The 15,449-nt window shown below is 43.7% G+C and overlaps 1 protein-coding gene across 1 annotated transcript in view; it reads left to right on the forward strand.

Moving 5' to 3' along the window:
* ITCH (itchy E3 ubiquitin protein ligase) overlaps window positions 1–15,449 on the forward strand; it is an 86,833-nt gene that overhangs the window by 40,731 nt on the left and 30,653 nt on the right. The window contains exons 3-6 of the mRNA XM_089680993.1: window positions 1,910–2,051; window positions 5,509–5,633; window positions 10,755–10,883; window positions 12,321–12,357. Coding sequence (XP_089537119.1) covers window positions 1,910–2,051; window positions 5,509–5,633; window positions 10,755–10,883; window positions 12,321–12,357 — 433 coding nt within the window. The remainder of the gene's footprint in view (window positions 1–1,909; window positions 2,052–5,508; window positions 5,634–10,754; window positions 10,884–12,320; window positions 12,358–15,449) is intronic.

A 15,449-nucleotide genomic window follows, 5' to 3' on the forward strand; every position in this document is an offset into this window, starting at 1 on the left:
GCGGTTTGTTTTGAGGGAAGCCATGCGATAAGAATCATAAAATGTGAGTATGGCAGGCTGTTAATGCAGGATCACAGCTCACATGTTAATGGCATATACCAAAACAATGATTGTATAAATAGATTACACAAAGTGGCAGAAGGATATATTAAGACCATTATCTCAGCTGGTGCAGGTGAAATAGCCCAATCCTAATAGAAATCATAGGTGCTTGGCTGTCATGCTGATCCTCAGGGTTTAGTACTTTACCAACCTGAGATAACAAGTGAAATCAGTCATGTTGATACTTGTTCTCGCTTACAACCAGAGAAATAGTGAGACAGTCGGGCAACTTGCTGAATGTGGACAGCACTGATGGTTTACAAATTTCTCTCATGACAGGTTTGCTTTAGTAACTTAAAGCAGAGTTCCACTCACGCTGTCAAAAAATAAGTCAGGAGCTACAAAAACTGTAGCTGCTGACTTTTAAAAAAACACTCACCTGTCCCACGGTGTGTCCCCTGCAGCCCGTTTTACCGGCCGTCTTCTCTCCCTGGGCGCTGGCATCTTCATTGTGGGCACCCGGCTGTGACAGCTTGCGGCTTCACAGCCGGGTACCCACTGTGCATGCGCTTCTTGAATGGTCCTGTAGTCTTCTGGGACGTGTCCCAAAAGACTACGAGGAGGGAGGACACCTTCCACTTCCGATTTGCCTAGGCGATCGGAGCCGAAGTGGGAGCGGGTACCTGTCAAATTCGGGTACCTGTTACCCCCCCCCCCCCCCAAGGGGGCCAATCCTTAATGGGGAGCAGGGAACCAGTCTTTAAAGCAGAACTTCCTCTTTTTGGTGGAGCTCCACTTTAAGCGCCAGAAGACTTTACCGCCTTCATGACCATTGCTTTTTTTGCTATTTGGCACTGCTAGCTTTACCTGGCAATTGTGTGGTGATCTAATACTGTACACAAATGAAATTTTTTGAATATAATTTTTTTTTTTTCATACAAATAGCTTTTTTTGTGGTATTTGATCACCACTGTTTTTTTTTTTTTTTTTTTTAAATACAAAAAAAAGACCGACCGGTTTGAAGGAAAAAAATTTTTTTTTAAATTTCTGCTATAAAACATGTCCAATGAAAAAACAAATGTCTTCATAAATGTAGGCCAAAATGTATTCTGCTCAGGGGTGGACTGACAACTCATGGGGCCCCCGGGCAATAGGGGATCATGGGGCCCCTGTGTCCTTGCCCAAACTCAAAAAATCCTATGCAAAAGGTACCAGGGGCATCTCATGGGGCCCCCTACTGACCCCGGGCCCTCGGGCTGTGCCCGAGTTTCCAAATGGTCAGTCTGCCCCTGATTCTGCTACATGTCTTTGGTAAAAAAAAAAAAAATAATCCCAATAAGTGTATATTGGTTTACATGAAAGTTAGTGTCTACAAACCATGGTGTGTATATATACTTGAATTTTTTTTTTTATATACTAGTGACAGGTGATTAGCGACTTTTTTATAGTGGGACTGTGATAATATGGCAGGCAATCTGACACTAACTGACACTTTGTGAGAACTGACTGACACTAATGTAGTGAACAGTGCTAATATACACTGTCAGTGATAGCACTGATAGGGATCCTGATACAGGAATGTCTGAGACACCTTAGGAAACATCTGTTGATATCCGCATTGCATATCCTCTCCTTTCTTTCCGTTCTTTTTCAGTTGGTGGCCAGTTGTATTTATCCAATTTTCATATATTATTTGTGTATAAATGTGTGTGTTCCCCCTCCTTGTTCATTGCTGTAAAATTACTAGAAATTGTTTGTTTATTATACCTGTTTATGCTTCCATTTGTTTCTTGTTTTTAAAAGCTGCATTCCTAATTTTATCTAGTGGTGTTGCAATGCATTTGTAATACTTATTTCTCTTACACAGTCATATCTGCTAAGCTGAAAGACAGCAGAAAGAACTGGTTTGGTCCAAGTCCATATGTGGAGGTATCAGTTGATGGCCAATCCAAGAAAACAGAAACCAGGAATAATACTCACAGCCCAAAATGGAAGCAGCATCTCACTGTGTAAGTGATAACCTATAGGTAGGAAGGAGTGTGCACAGAGTGTAGTCTGGTGGGTTAATTACCTTTTATTTATTGATTTATTTATGTTAACCAGTGTCGTCAAATCTAAAAGCAGAACTCTGGGCATAATTTGTATTGTATAGTTACATTGGTCTAGCTTTAACCGTTGAAAATTATGCATATCTCACTGTGGAAGATGCAAATCATAGTATTGGTGCTACTACAGTGATATTCCAGGCCCTGTGGGACAAGGTGGGGTGGTGATGACACAGTTGTGTCCAGTCGGAGAACACCTTGTATTCAAGATGTTCTGTAAATGACAGCAGTGCTAAGTAAGTGACCCCCTGTGTACCCTAGGGAGCCCACTTGGCACAAGACATGAAATATTGCTGATATCACTGTAGTAGCGCTGACTACTACAGTGACTTGCAGCTCCCACAGCAGTCTTTCAGGTATGAGATGGGTATACATATAGGTCCCTGCAAATCGTAGTAGTTGGCACTACTACAGTGATATTCCGGGCCCTGTGGGACAAGGTGTGGTGGTGATGACACAGTTGTGACTTTGTCCAGTCGGAGAACACCTTGTATTCAAGATGTTCTGTAAATGACAGCAGTGCTAAGTAAGTGACCCCCTGTGTACCCTAGGGAGCCCACTTGGCACAAGACATGAAATATTGCTGATATCACTGTAGTAGCGCTGACTACTACAGTGACTTGCAGCTCCCACAGCAGTCTTTCAGGTATGAGATGGGTATACATATAGGTCCCTGCAAATCGTAGTAGTTGGCACTACTACAGTGATATTCCGGGCCCTGTGGAACAAGGTGGGGTGGTGATGACACAGTTGAGACTTTGTCCAGTCAGAGAACTCCTTGTATTCAAGGTGTTCTGTAAATGGCAGCAGTGCTAAGTAAGTGACCCCCTGTGTCCCCTAGAGAGCCCACTTGGCACAGCACCTGAAATGTTGCTGATATCATTGCAGTAGCTCTGACTACTACAGTGACTCTCAGCTTCCACAGCAGTCTTTTCGGTATAAGATAGGTAAACATATTGGTCCACGGTGGACCAATGTAACTGCAAGAAAAAAAAAAAAATCATGCCTCACGTTCATCTTTAAGATATTGTCCAATTTTAGTCTGTCTGCTTTATAGAGATGCAGTCATAGAGGTGCATGTATCTTCATGGCCTTGTCTTTTTTAAAATACATACATTATACTAACTGGAATGTGAGGAATAGAATCTGTTAAAAACCCTGGTAGATTCTTCAGCACCCAGCATCAGGTATGTCAGATGCCTGTGTGTCTCCGCTGAATGCTGTGGGCTCTTTATTATCATGTAGTTGTGTTAAATGTACTTCCTGAATTTTTAATATAGTGCAATGTTCCGGGGCATACTTACTGTAGAGGCAATAGAAAATGAGACTGTTACGGCTCAGTTTGTTTACCTTGGCTTAGTTCTGGAAAGCGTATGCTGGTTCTCAATCTTAAAATGTAACTAAAGGCAAAACATTTTTTTAGATCTAGGTAGAGTGGTGAGGGTTAAAAATAATACATATTTTTATTGCTATTTTTGTCCTAGTTAGGGAGAATCACTCTCTCGAAATGCCCTGATCATCTACTGGAAATTAAAGTGAAAGTAATTCCAAAATGTTGAGAGCCACCAGAACAGGAATGGAGGGGACAGGAGGTAGAGGCAGATCTCTGACAGAAAAACCCCCAAAAAACCGACACATTATATTTTCCCCAACTATCTTTTGATCATGAAACTGAAAGTGTCTGTTTTGACACAGAACAAAAAAACTTCTATTATAAAAGCGCCCTGCAAATGAAGACACTTAAATTGTATCTAAAGCCCAACGTTTTTATTTTTACCTGGAGTGGTGACTGGTTAGAATCTCCTTCAGGTTTTGTATTGCTGTCTGCTCCCTGTTAGGGAGATTTATTCTCTCTGTTTGTCCTGATGACCACTGTCACTGGGACTAACAATGATGGGATATCCGTAATTTAGAATTGTCTCCAGAACATGAATTTAGAATAAATCTTGCAATGGAGACACTTGTTCCAGTGACCGCTATCTAAGGCTGGCCATACACTATGCGAATTTCGTCCAGTTTCTGATGAATCGGACAAAATTCGCTTTGTGAGTGGCCTCCCCCTGAATATCCTTCGATTAAAAAATCTGATGCAGCCACTGTTCAATTATTCTTACTGTCAGAATTTAGTAAGTACAGGAAGATGTGTCTGTGTGCTGTATAGGTTTTTTTTTTTTTTTTCCCCAGCCCGCAGGCTCAAAAAAACCAAAAAAAAACAGTGTATGGCCAACAAGACAGGAAGAGAAAGGAAATTCTTCCCTGCTCTATCCAAACCTAAAAAAAATTGGCTTTACGTACATTTTAATTTCCTGTTTGGGGAGTCCTTTTTTTCGAGAGCTACAGCCTCCAGCAGTAACCTCATGTCTGACACATTACTGGGTGTGTTAGATACTTGGTCCCCCACTGCACTGTGGTTCCTTCCCCTGGCCTCTACTCATTACTCTGTCCTGTGTGACATGGAGGTCTTCAGGAGAAACCACGGTGTGCTATGGAGGAATCCGGCAACAAAATTCCCAGAAATGTCTGTTTTAGAATGTACCTCTTGAAGATGGTGAAGTAAGGGCTTGCTGCCTACAAGAAAGGTAAGTGGTAAGGGCCTTTTTATTGGGAGCTTTTATTATATTTTTTTTTTATTTTTTTGTAAGTGACAATCACTTGAAGGGCACCATGCATTTGTGCTTCGGTGTGTTTTTTGTTGTGGTTTTTTTTCTTTGGATTTGTTTTTCGTGGTTTATGCCAACGGAAACTGTTTTATCCTAAGTTGTCCCTGACCCTTTCTGTTACCATGCACAGCCATACCTTTTTATACAGGTTTGGGGAATGGCTTCTGTCTCCTAGGCTAGGTTCACAATATGTATTGCACAACAATGTGCAGTGCAGTGTGGTGCAATTTTAGCCTAGTTTAAATGGGCTCAAATTGCACCGCATCGCACCAAAGTAGTGCATGAATTGCTTTTGGAAATGAACAGCAACCAGTTTGCATGGTAGTTTCGTATCTTGCAATCTGGTACAGGCAAATGTACTGCATTGCAACCTGTGTTTGGAGTGTTGTTCACATTGCAGATCACAAGGGCAGTGCTTTTGGAATGTAGTGCAGGAAACCGGCACAGATCATGGGTTTCTATCACTGCGTTCTAGCGTGAACCAGGGCTTAATTCCTGCGCCCAGTATTGCACTGTCATTTCAGTTGCAGTTTGTAAAAGTGACTGGTTGGTAGAAAAATCAGTACATTTTAACCCGTATTATTTGATACATTGTTTACAACTGCTACATTTGTAATCCTGCTTCAGTCTCACTGTAAACAGGTGATAACGTCTGTAAACTGCTATAGTTTTACTTATGCCTTTCTTTTTTTGTTTTGCAGGATTGTTACACCGCTCAGTGTGTTAAATTTCCGGGTGTGGAGTCACCAGACCCTAAAATCAGATGCTTTACTTGGTAGTGCATCGCTGAACCTGCATGAGACCCTGCTCTCAAATAACATGAAATGTGAGTATGCGACCCTACACATTGGGCACCATGTACAAAGTATGTCTGAGAGGACATCCAATCAGATTCACCCTTTCAGCATTTTATAGCTTGCCCTATATTAACAATTAGTTTCTGTATGCAACACATTCCTTCTTTTAGAGGGTGTAGTTTTGAGATGTACTGATTGGTATAAATTTTAAAATATTTGGCATTCACATGTCATTTAATAAAAAAGAAATCCGAGAAAACGAAGCTGTAATTGTTTCCCTAGACATCAGACTACTGTCCACCAGCTATGACAGATTACAATGTTTTAACAACTGGGTTGTATGTAGGGTATATTTGAATGCTGTGTAACATGATGGCTTGTCTGCTTAGCCAGTGCTTTTTAATAGGACAGCAGGCTTGTGCATATGTTTCTGTAAAGCGTGTGTGGGAAGTATAAATGCCATGTGTAGATCTATTCAGTGGGGAGTTTGCATTCCCTGAGTAGGTCTAAGGGACTGTTTACACATAACATGCACTACAATCTGCAGTAACACACTTTGCAATGCAAAGCAATTGCACTCCAACACACATCTACCATGCGCTGCAATGCATATGCGTTAAAGGGCATCACAATGCAGAGCTGCACACACTCTGTCCTGTGGTCCAAACAATCCTGTATGATTAGGTTCATTTACAGCCCATGCATTGCAGCCCACTGTATGTGCCTGTTTGATAAAGCGAACCCACTGACCAGTACTAATGTCTTTTAAAATGCAAGTCTTTACAGACTAGAGCAGTTGTCCCCCAGCTGCTGCTCTTTGCTGTCATTAAACTAGTTCTTCCACTAACAATAACAATGGAGCCCTATTATTTCCACTAACTGCAACAATGGGACACTATTCTTTCCACTAACTAGCAACAGGGCACAATTCCTCTCACTGACATTGGTGTTGGAGCACTATTCCTCCCATTGATGCCAACAATGAGGAACTATTCTTTCTACAAAGAGCATTATGGTGCTCTGTTCCTCCCACTGACACCAAGGATGGGGAGCTATTCCTCCCACTGACACCAAGGATGGGGCCTTGTCCCTCTGGCGGACACCAAGGATGGGGCCTTGTCCCTCTGGCGGACACCAAGGATGGGGCCTTGTCCCTCTGGCGGACACCAAGGATGGGGCCTTGTCCCTCTGGCGGACACCAAGGATGGGGCCTTGTCCCTCTGGCGGACACCAAGGATGGGGCCTTGTCCCTCTGGCGGACACCAAGGATGGGGCCTTGTCCCTCTGGCGGACACCAAGGATGGGGCCTTGTCCCTCTGGCGGACACCAAGGATGGGGCCTTGTCCCTCTGGCGGACACCAAGGATGGGGCCTTGTCCCTCTGGCGGACACCAAGGATGGGGCCTTGTCCCTCTGGCGGACACCAAGGATGGGGCCTTGTCCCTCTGGCGGACACCAAGGATGGGGCCTTGTCCCTCTGGCGGACACCAAGGATGGGGCCTTGTCCCTCTGGCGGACACCAAGGATGGGGCCTTGTCCCTCCGGCGGACACCAAGGATGGGGCCTTGTCCCTCCGGCGGACACCAAGGATGGGGCCTTGTCCCTCCGGCGGACACCAAGGATGGGGCCTTGTCCCTCCGGCGGACACCAAGGATGGGGCCTTGTCCCTCCGGCGGACACCAAGGATGGGGCCTTGTCCCTCCGGCGGACACCAAGGATGGGGCCTTGTCCCTCCGGCGGACACCAAGGATGGGGCCTTGTCCCTCCGGCGGACACCAAGGATGGGGCCTTGTCCCTCCGGCGGACACCAAGGATGGGGCCTTGTCCCTCCGGCGGACACCAAGGATGGGGCCTTGTCCCTCCGGCGGACACCAAGGATGGGGCCTTGTCCCTCCGGCGGACACCAAGGATGGGGCCTTGTCCCTCCGGCGGACACCAAGGATGGGGCCTTGTCCCTCCGGCGGACACCAAGGATGGGGCCTTGTCCCTCCGGCGGACCACAGGCACTAGGTCACTCATATTTCTTTTTTTACTCCCACTGAGTCTGAGGCATTGTTTGCTTTCAATGATGCTGGGACATTTTCTACCCTTTCAGGTGACAGTCTGAACCCCCCCCCCCCACCCCCTTTCCTAAAGTAAAAGACTATGAGCTGGCCTGTTATTTAAAAAGTTTGAAAATCCATGGACTAGAGTGTGGAGATTTGTAAAACAAACACTGTTGGCGATCCTTCAGAATTTGTTTCTATAGCGCATTGATAAAGCAGCAATTTGAGGTTGTTTTGTATTTATTTATTTATTTCAGGTACTTATATAGCGCCGTCAATTTACGCAGCGCTTTACATATATATTGTACATTCTATTGTACATTCTAAGGTCCCTAACTTACATTCATACATACATGGGACAATTTAGACAGGAGCCAATTAACCTAGCAGCATGTCTTTGGAGTGTGGGAGGAAACCGGAGCACCCGGAGGAAACCCACGCAGGCACAGGGAGAACATGCAAACTCCAGGCAGGAGGTGCCGTGGCTGGCATTTGAACCAACAACCCTAGTACTGCCAGAAGGAAGTGCTAACCATTTAGCCACTGTGTATTTTACATTTTCTCATTTTCTATGGATATAAAAATCCAGATTTTTCCCCTTCATTTCCACAATGTAAATTCAAAGAGAAGAGTACAGTTAAGAATGCACATTATTGATATTATGATTTGACTTGAATCTTCATGCGTACTGTTTCTTTTTTTTTTTTCTTCCCCCTTTACTACGTACTATTTATCTGACTCGTGGATGAAAACGTTTCATGTACAGCGCTGGTTATGAAACACGACAAGCTTGGTTTGTCTATACATAGTCTCTGCTTGTCCCTTAAGATAACATCATTCTAATTTCCCAGTAGTCAGCACTTTCCTTGGTCATGTGACTGGATGTCACACTACTGGAAGAGAAGATATGAGAGTAAACTCCAACTGCAGGATTAACATGATACATAACTCCGTCTACAAATTAACATCGTTCTTAAAGCTAAACTAGAGTTGGATTTCAAAAAAAAAAATTATGTTTGTTAAATCATTAAATGTGCCACTGAAAGCAACATAACTACCTAAATGTGACTTGATATTTGTCTCTTGTAATCTCCTGTACAGCTGAATTTAAGCAGTAGACCCATAGAGTATGCTACATACACATGTGGCTATAAGAGACATAATAATTGAAATAGAGAGCTGAATAGAGGGATGCTTCTGCTTCGCTGTCCAATCACAGACCGGGGGGCATAGAGGTGACTTTGCTGCATTGGTTCAGTAGCCAGAACTCCCTTTCTTCTGCTTGTCCACACACTTAAGTTGATTTACTAAAACTGGAGAGTGCAAAATCTGGTGCAGCTCTGCATAGAAACCTATCGGCTTTCATGTTTTTAGTGATGCACTTAGCCGGAACCGAAATGGACAGTTGTGTTTTTTTTTTTTTTAAATCTAATTTTTTTTTATATATATCCAGTAACATAAATTAACTTCAATTGAAAGTGTGTGTATAATATATGTACATTGTACAGTAATGTAAAATATATGTTCACCTTTTGAGAAAAATAACAAATGCACATTTTTTTGCATGTAAAAATTGTTCAATTATTACTTTTTTGTTGCAGGAGCCCAGAAAGCATTGCACCAGCCATGCAGGAGGACTCCTGCAGACCTGTCAGTATATCTGCTTGCCCTTACATCCCATACGAGCAAGCTGATACACTCTGAAAGGAAAAATCAATGAACTACCACAGCACTCACAGCACCCTGATGTAGTTCATTGAGAACTACAAGCTTATAGCCACTAAGGCTGTCAGAACTTGTAGTTTTCTCATTCACAGAATATTATGAGTCCTGTGGCTGGACAGGTGGAGTCTCGCACAGCCGTGTGTTTTTATAACGTTTTGACAGTGGAAGGAGAAGATCCCCCACTAGCTGTCAGAGTGGGGAGGAGCAGGGGTCGGTTCTTTCATAACATGTTGCATGTTACACCCTGAATTTGTGTGTTATGAAAAGTAAACTTCTTTAACCTCTTCCCATCTGCCCTTTAGCAGAAATACTGCTACAGGGTGGCCCGGGTGCACACAATCACGTGTGTGTGTATATTACATACACGTGATTTTGCATTTCTGGGTAGGGGGCACGCGTGAGGCCTAATCATGCCACCAGCCGCGGCTGTCAATCACCAGGACCCCGCCAGTGATTACTCACGAGCTCCTGGTGATTGCCGAGGATCTCCGACGGGGAGGAGAACTGTTTGTAAACAAAACAGTTCTCCTCCCTGTCAGCTCGTGCACATTGCTTTGCATGGCTGTGCCATACAAAGCAGTGTTCTTACAGTGAAACATACTGACACGACCCCATTGTAAAACATACCCAGCACACAGGTAACCCTTTGATCGCCCATCATGTTAACCCCTTCCTGTCCAGTGCCATTAGTACAGTGTCAGCGTGTGTTGTTTTTCTTTTTTTTTTTTTTTCTTTAGCACTGATCACTGTATTGGTGTCACTGGGGATGTCAGTGACACCATGTCAGTTCCCCCCAGTGTCAGAATGCCCGCCGCAGATCCTCGTTCCCGCTATAAGTTGCTGATTGCAGCCATTACTAGTAAAAATAAAAATTCCAGTATCTATACCGCCATTTGTATATGCTATAACTTTCACGTAAACCAATTAATTTACACGTATTGGGATTTTTTTCTAGCAAAGACCAAATTTTATTTATTTTTTTATTTTTTACTAGACATGTTTAAAAGTCAAAAATATTTTTTTTTCTCAAAATTGTTGGTCTTTTTTATTTATTTTTTAAATTTTATTTATATTTATTGTTTAAAAAAAACAATCATCTGCATTATTGGCACTCTATTTCCAGCTGATAATTTTCGGCGGTTAATATATCGGAGCATCTCTACAGGTTTTATTGTCAAAGATTCATTGAACAAGCTGAAGTTAGAAGCTGATTGGCTACCATGCACAGGTGCACCAGATTTTGCACTCGCCAGTTATAGTATATCAACCCCTTAGTGTTTCATGCAGCCATGTGCTCCCATGGAGTCCATGTGTTAATTTGCCTCTTGAAAATCTTTGTTGTAAATTTGAAAATAAACTTTTTCCCTTTTTTTGCTTTCAGTGGAAGAAGTGATTGTGAATTTACAGCTACAAGGTGATAAGGAGACAGTGGGTGACCTATCGGTGTGTCTTAATGGACTGCAGGTTGATCCAGAGATTTTAACAAATGGTGATGTCACTTGTGTATCGGGTAAGAGTTGCATCGTATAGGTAATATGTATCTATGTTCAGGAAGAAAAGGCCAAATTTTGATCCTTGTGTTACCAGCTTTAGTTTGTGACTTTTGGAATATTTTATGCCAGTTTTTTTTTTTTTTTTTTGGAGGTCAGCAGTTGCAGCACCATTATTTTTTTAGTGACTAAAGCAATCTTGTGCTTCGGCTATTCAACAAGTATTTCAGCAGGTTTCCTTTCACACCCTCAAACTGCAGCAGCATATGCTTGCCTTCACTCCTGCAACTATCCATGTAGCTCTGGAAGCCAAAAGAATTACCTGGTATTTCTGGGTATGGAGATACAACCAGTTCACTCCATGTAATTCTACTGATGCTTGGTACTTTCTGAGCAATGCTGCAGTCCACAGTAATGTGTAAGCTTCCAATGCAGGGACTCTGGACATGGCTGTCTTTTGTTCACACTGGCTGAACAGAGAGGTGGGGAAGCAAAGGAAAGTTGAGGGTGAGGGGCATTACTTTAATTCTCAGTCATGTGTATGTAGATCAAGGGCAGCACAGTGGCTAAATGGTTAGCACTTCCGCCTGGCAGTACTTGGGTTGTTGGTTCGTATCCCAACCACGACACCACCTGCCTGGAGTTTGCATGTTCTGCCTGTGCCTGCGTGGGTTTCCTCCGGGTACTCCGGTTTCCTTCTACACTCCAAAGGCATGCTGGTAGGTTAATTGGCTCCTGTCTAAATTGGCCCTAGTATGTGTATGTATGTGGGTTAGGGACTTTAGATTGTGCGCCCCTTGAGGGTTAGGGACTGATGTGAATGTATAATATATTTGTAAAGCGCTGCATAAATTGACAGCGCTATATAAGTACCTGAAATAAATAAATCAAAAGTACACTAGCATTACAGGACAGACACTTGGTAAGCATTGTATCTAAATTCCAACAAGAAACCATTGGCATAAATGCCTTTTAGTCCTTTTTCTTAACTGTTGCATAACCACTAGGCTGCTCTCTTGGTCTGCAGGGCCAGGGCATTGAGCTGGCTGATAATGCAGTGACCAAATAGCTATTTCTTGTCTGCCTAGCAGGAGTGGCAGTCTGTGATATAATGTGGTGACAGTGGAACTTTGAAAGCATGCAATGCATGCATAGTGCACATACCAGTAGAGTGCCCAGTGAGGTAGCAATACCACATAAGGAGTCTGTGCGTAGCATTGTCACCCTGGGAGAAAGCCAAAACACTCAGGATCAGCAATCATTTTAGACCTCTTTAAAATATGCGGTTTAGCCATTGTAGAGGTTTTGTTGTTTGGGTTTATACTTTAGGTATCTGTACACCTTCATATCTGCTGCAGTTTGTGAATTTCTGAACAAGATTACAATTATAGCTTTATAGTACAACTGTAAAGAGCTATCCAATTTAACATTTAGTATTTTTGTACTTTGTTTCACAGATAATTCTAGAACTCAGACTGAATCAACTTCTGCCAGGTACGTCTTCAAAGCAACTCCGCTTTTCCTGTTGTCAATTGGCAGAATAGCGATTGCATCATACATAGGGCAAACTGGTAGCTATAAAAGTTGAATGAACTGAATCGGTTTCATCTATAAACCGGTCACTGCATTCTTGTGTACCAAAGACTGCATATCTGTGACGTGTTTGGTGTCATGTTCACGTAATTGGAAAGTTTTAGGCCTATTTTTGATCAGTTAATTAACACATGACCCAATTCCATTCCTGGCTTTTACTTATTTGTCACAGAAACCACTGTGACTTGGGCTCCTGGAGGGGCCTGGGGGCCAGCCTCTTTCCCACTGACTATGGACCCAGGACTAAGGAATTCCTCCCTCCTGGGGTTGGGAGACACCTTTTCCCCAAGAGGGTTATACCACATCCCTGGGTACCTGGCTGGCTGTGAATTATACCAGCTACCCTTTCCATGCAGTTAGGGCTGGAGGGACTGTTTCTGGGTTCCCTTGGCATACTGTGCATAGTGCAAGTATGTGCAGGAGGTGAATTCCAGCATATGTGGGGTTAAGGCACTTTATTTTTCTGTTACAGGTTTCCTGGCATCAACTATTTGCTGTAATTAGGTTTAGGCCAGGGGTCTGCAACCTTTAAGACATAAAGAGCCACTTGGACCCGTTTCCGAGAGGGAAAAAAAGACTGGGAGCCGCAAAACCATTGCAACATTTAAAACAAATCCGACACTGCATATATTGCAAAAAGCGCTCTGGTCATGAAGGGGGTTTAAGGGCCCAGTAAGCAAAGGGTTAATCAGGGCCACAGTGTATTGTCATAATCACAATCATAGCCTTAGGTCAGTGGTGGGCAACCTTTTTTTTCAACTGAGCCAAATCTCGCCAAAACCACGATTAAAATTTATTTTGAGAGCCACATTTTTAAAACTGAAAATACATCCCCCATATAGTAATTCATCCCCCATAGTAATTCATCCCCCCTATAGTAATTCATCCCCCCTATAGCAATTCATCCCCCATATAGTAATTCATCCCCCCTATAGTAATTCATCCCCCCTATAGTAATTCATTCCCATATTGTGTCAATTCACTTACCTGTACTCCGCGCGTTCCTCTCGCCGTGTTCCCGCGCAGTTCTGGTCTTCAGGGCGGACTGTGAGAGGAGAGGAGTTCGTCACGCTGCCCCGCCTACATCCTGACAGCCAATGTTTGCCACGCTCCGCGGGCCGGATTATAAGGTCCGCCGGGCCGTAGTTTGCCCAATGCTAGGCTAGCTGCAGAGTCCTGACTTTTGGGGCGGCCGCCCGAGAGGAGGGAGGGGAGCGGGCGCCCGGCACACAGAAGAGCTGCATTAACCTCCCTGGCGGTATGATTCCTTCCGATTTTTTTGTGCTGAAAGCGGTACCATTTTTTCGCATGGAAATAGTTTTTTATTGTAGGCTGTAATTTTTAGGAAGATTTCCCCACAAATCATTATCACTCAATTCTGCAAGTGGTTCTGATTTACTATCGCTGTTCTCTAGCCGGTCTAAAACCGCTTTTGACCTAAAGGGACGCTTTTTGGACGCCATGGACTTTTCTAAGTTTCCAGGCAGAAAGAACAGACAAAATGCAGGCAGGGCACAGGACAAAGCACTAGGGACAATATGTATGTGAAATGGGATGAAACAGCAATGTTTTACTATTGAAAATTGAAAAAAAAAAAAAAGACATTTTTTAAATTTTTTAAATTTCCCGCCGCCGGCGGCGCCCGTACGTCCCGACGTCACGGGGACCGGAACACAGAAGCCGGATGCCGGCATCGGCCGGAGGAGATGGCCGGGGACGCTGCAGGGGACACATCGCGGGAACGAAGGACAAGGTAAGTGCTGCAGGGACCCCCAGAGCAGCGCCGCATGGTAAGCCTGAGTGTAGCTCGTGGTATAGAAATTCTACCACGAGCTACACTCGGGAAAACCGCCAGGGAGGTTAAAAGAGCCGCGGCTTGCCGACCACTGAGCTACGTCAACCCTATTGCCTGTCACCTGGTGGGCAGTGTGCTCCGGAGCCGCAGCAAAGGTGAAAAAGAGCCGCGGGTTGCCGACACCCGGTTTAGGTGATAAGCTCTCACTTTGTTTAATCCACTCCAGAGTCCAGACTGCTAGGTGCTGGGAAGGTTTTTGTGTATAAATACTGTGATGTTTGTTAATAAAATCGGTTTTTATTTCACTCCAACCTTGGTTCTGTCTGATGCTTGGGGTAAATTTGCTATATTCGGGTTCCAGAATGGAGGAATCTGTAGTTTGGCAGAGATACCTAGTCGGGGTATCGGGCAGCTTTTGTCTTTGTATTGGGTAATGCTGCCCATTGGGGTAGGTGTCAACAAGCCCTTAAACCAGTGGTACTCAACCTTCCTAATGCCGCGACCCTTTAATACAGTTCCTCATGTTGTGGTGACCCCCAACCATAAAATTATGTATCCAGTAATTATAAGTCATGAAGTGTCGTTTTACCTCCAATACTGCTGCTTTCAACACAGTAGCTGCTTTCAACACAGTAGCTGCTTTCAACACAGTAGCTGCTTTCAACACAGCAGCTGCTCTTTACACATTGGAAATATGTGTTTTCTGATGGTCTTAGGGGACCCCTGTGAAAGGGTTGTTCGACCCCCAAAGGGATCGCGACCCACAGGTTGAGAACCACTGCCTTAAAGTGATATTAATGCTAGATTAGTAAGAGGTTATACATACCTGCTCTGTGTAGCGATATTTCACAGGTTGCTTTCCTTCTCTTCTGGCTGTTGCTGAGTAACAGTTTGTTTCAAATTCTTTATTTTAAATAAAGTATCCAACAAACCATATCTGAAATGGGACAATTAGTAGAGTCATTTGAATTACAACATAGAAGTCATACATGGAAAAACAGCATTTCCATAAAAATACAGGGAGTAAGTAGGATTGTACAATGCAGTAAAGTGGAACTTTAGGCTAAGGAATTAAAATTGGTTCACTGTACAAATTCAGCAATGTTGAATCTGACTGAACTGCCATGCATGCGCTGTAGTAGTGTCCTCCCAGCCTGGCCAATGACAGTAACTGGTAATCAAGACCAGGAAGCCGCCC

The sequence above is a fragment of the Staurois parvus genome, unplaced genomic scaffold (genome assembly GCF_062004578.1).
Source record: "Staurois parvus isolate SC_StPar_1 unplaced genomic scaffold, SC_StPar_1.0 ptg000255l, whole genome shotgun sequence".
Lineage (NCBI taxonomy): Eukaryota > Metazoa > Chordata > Amphibia > Anura > Ranidae > Staurois > Staurois parvus.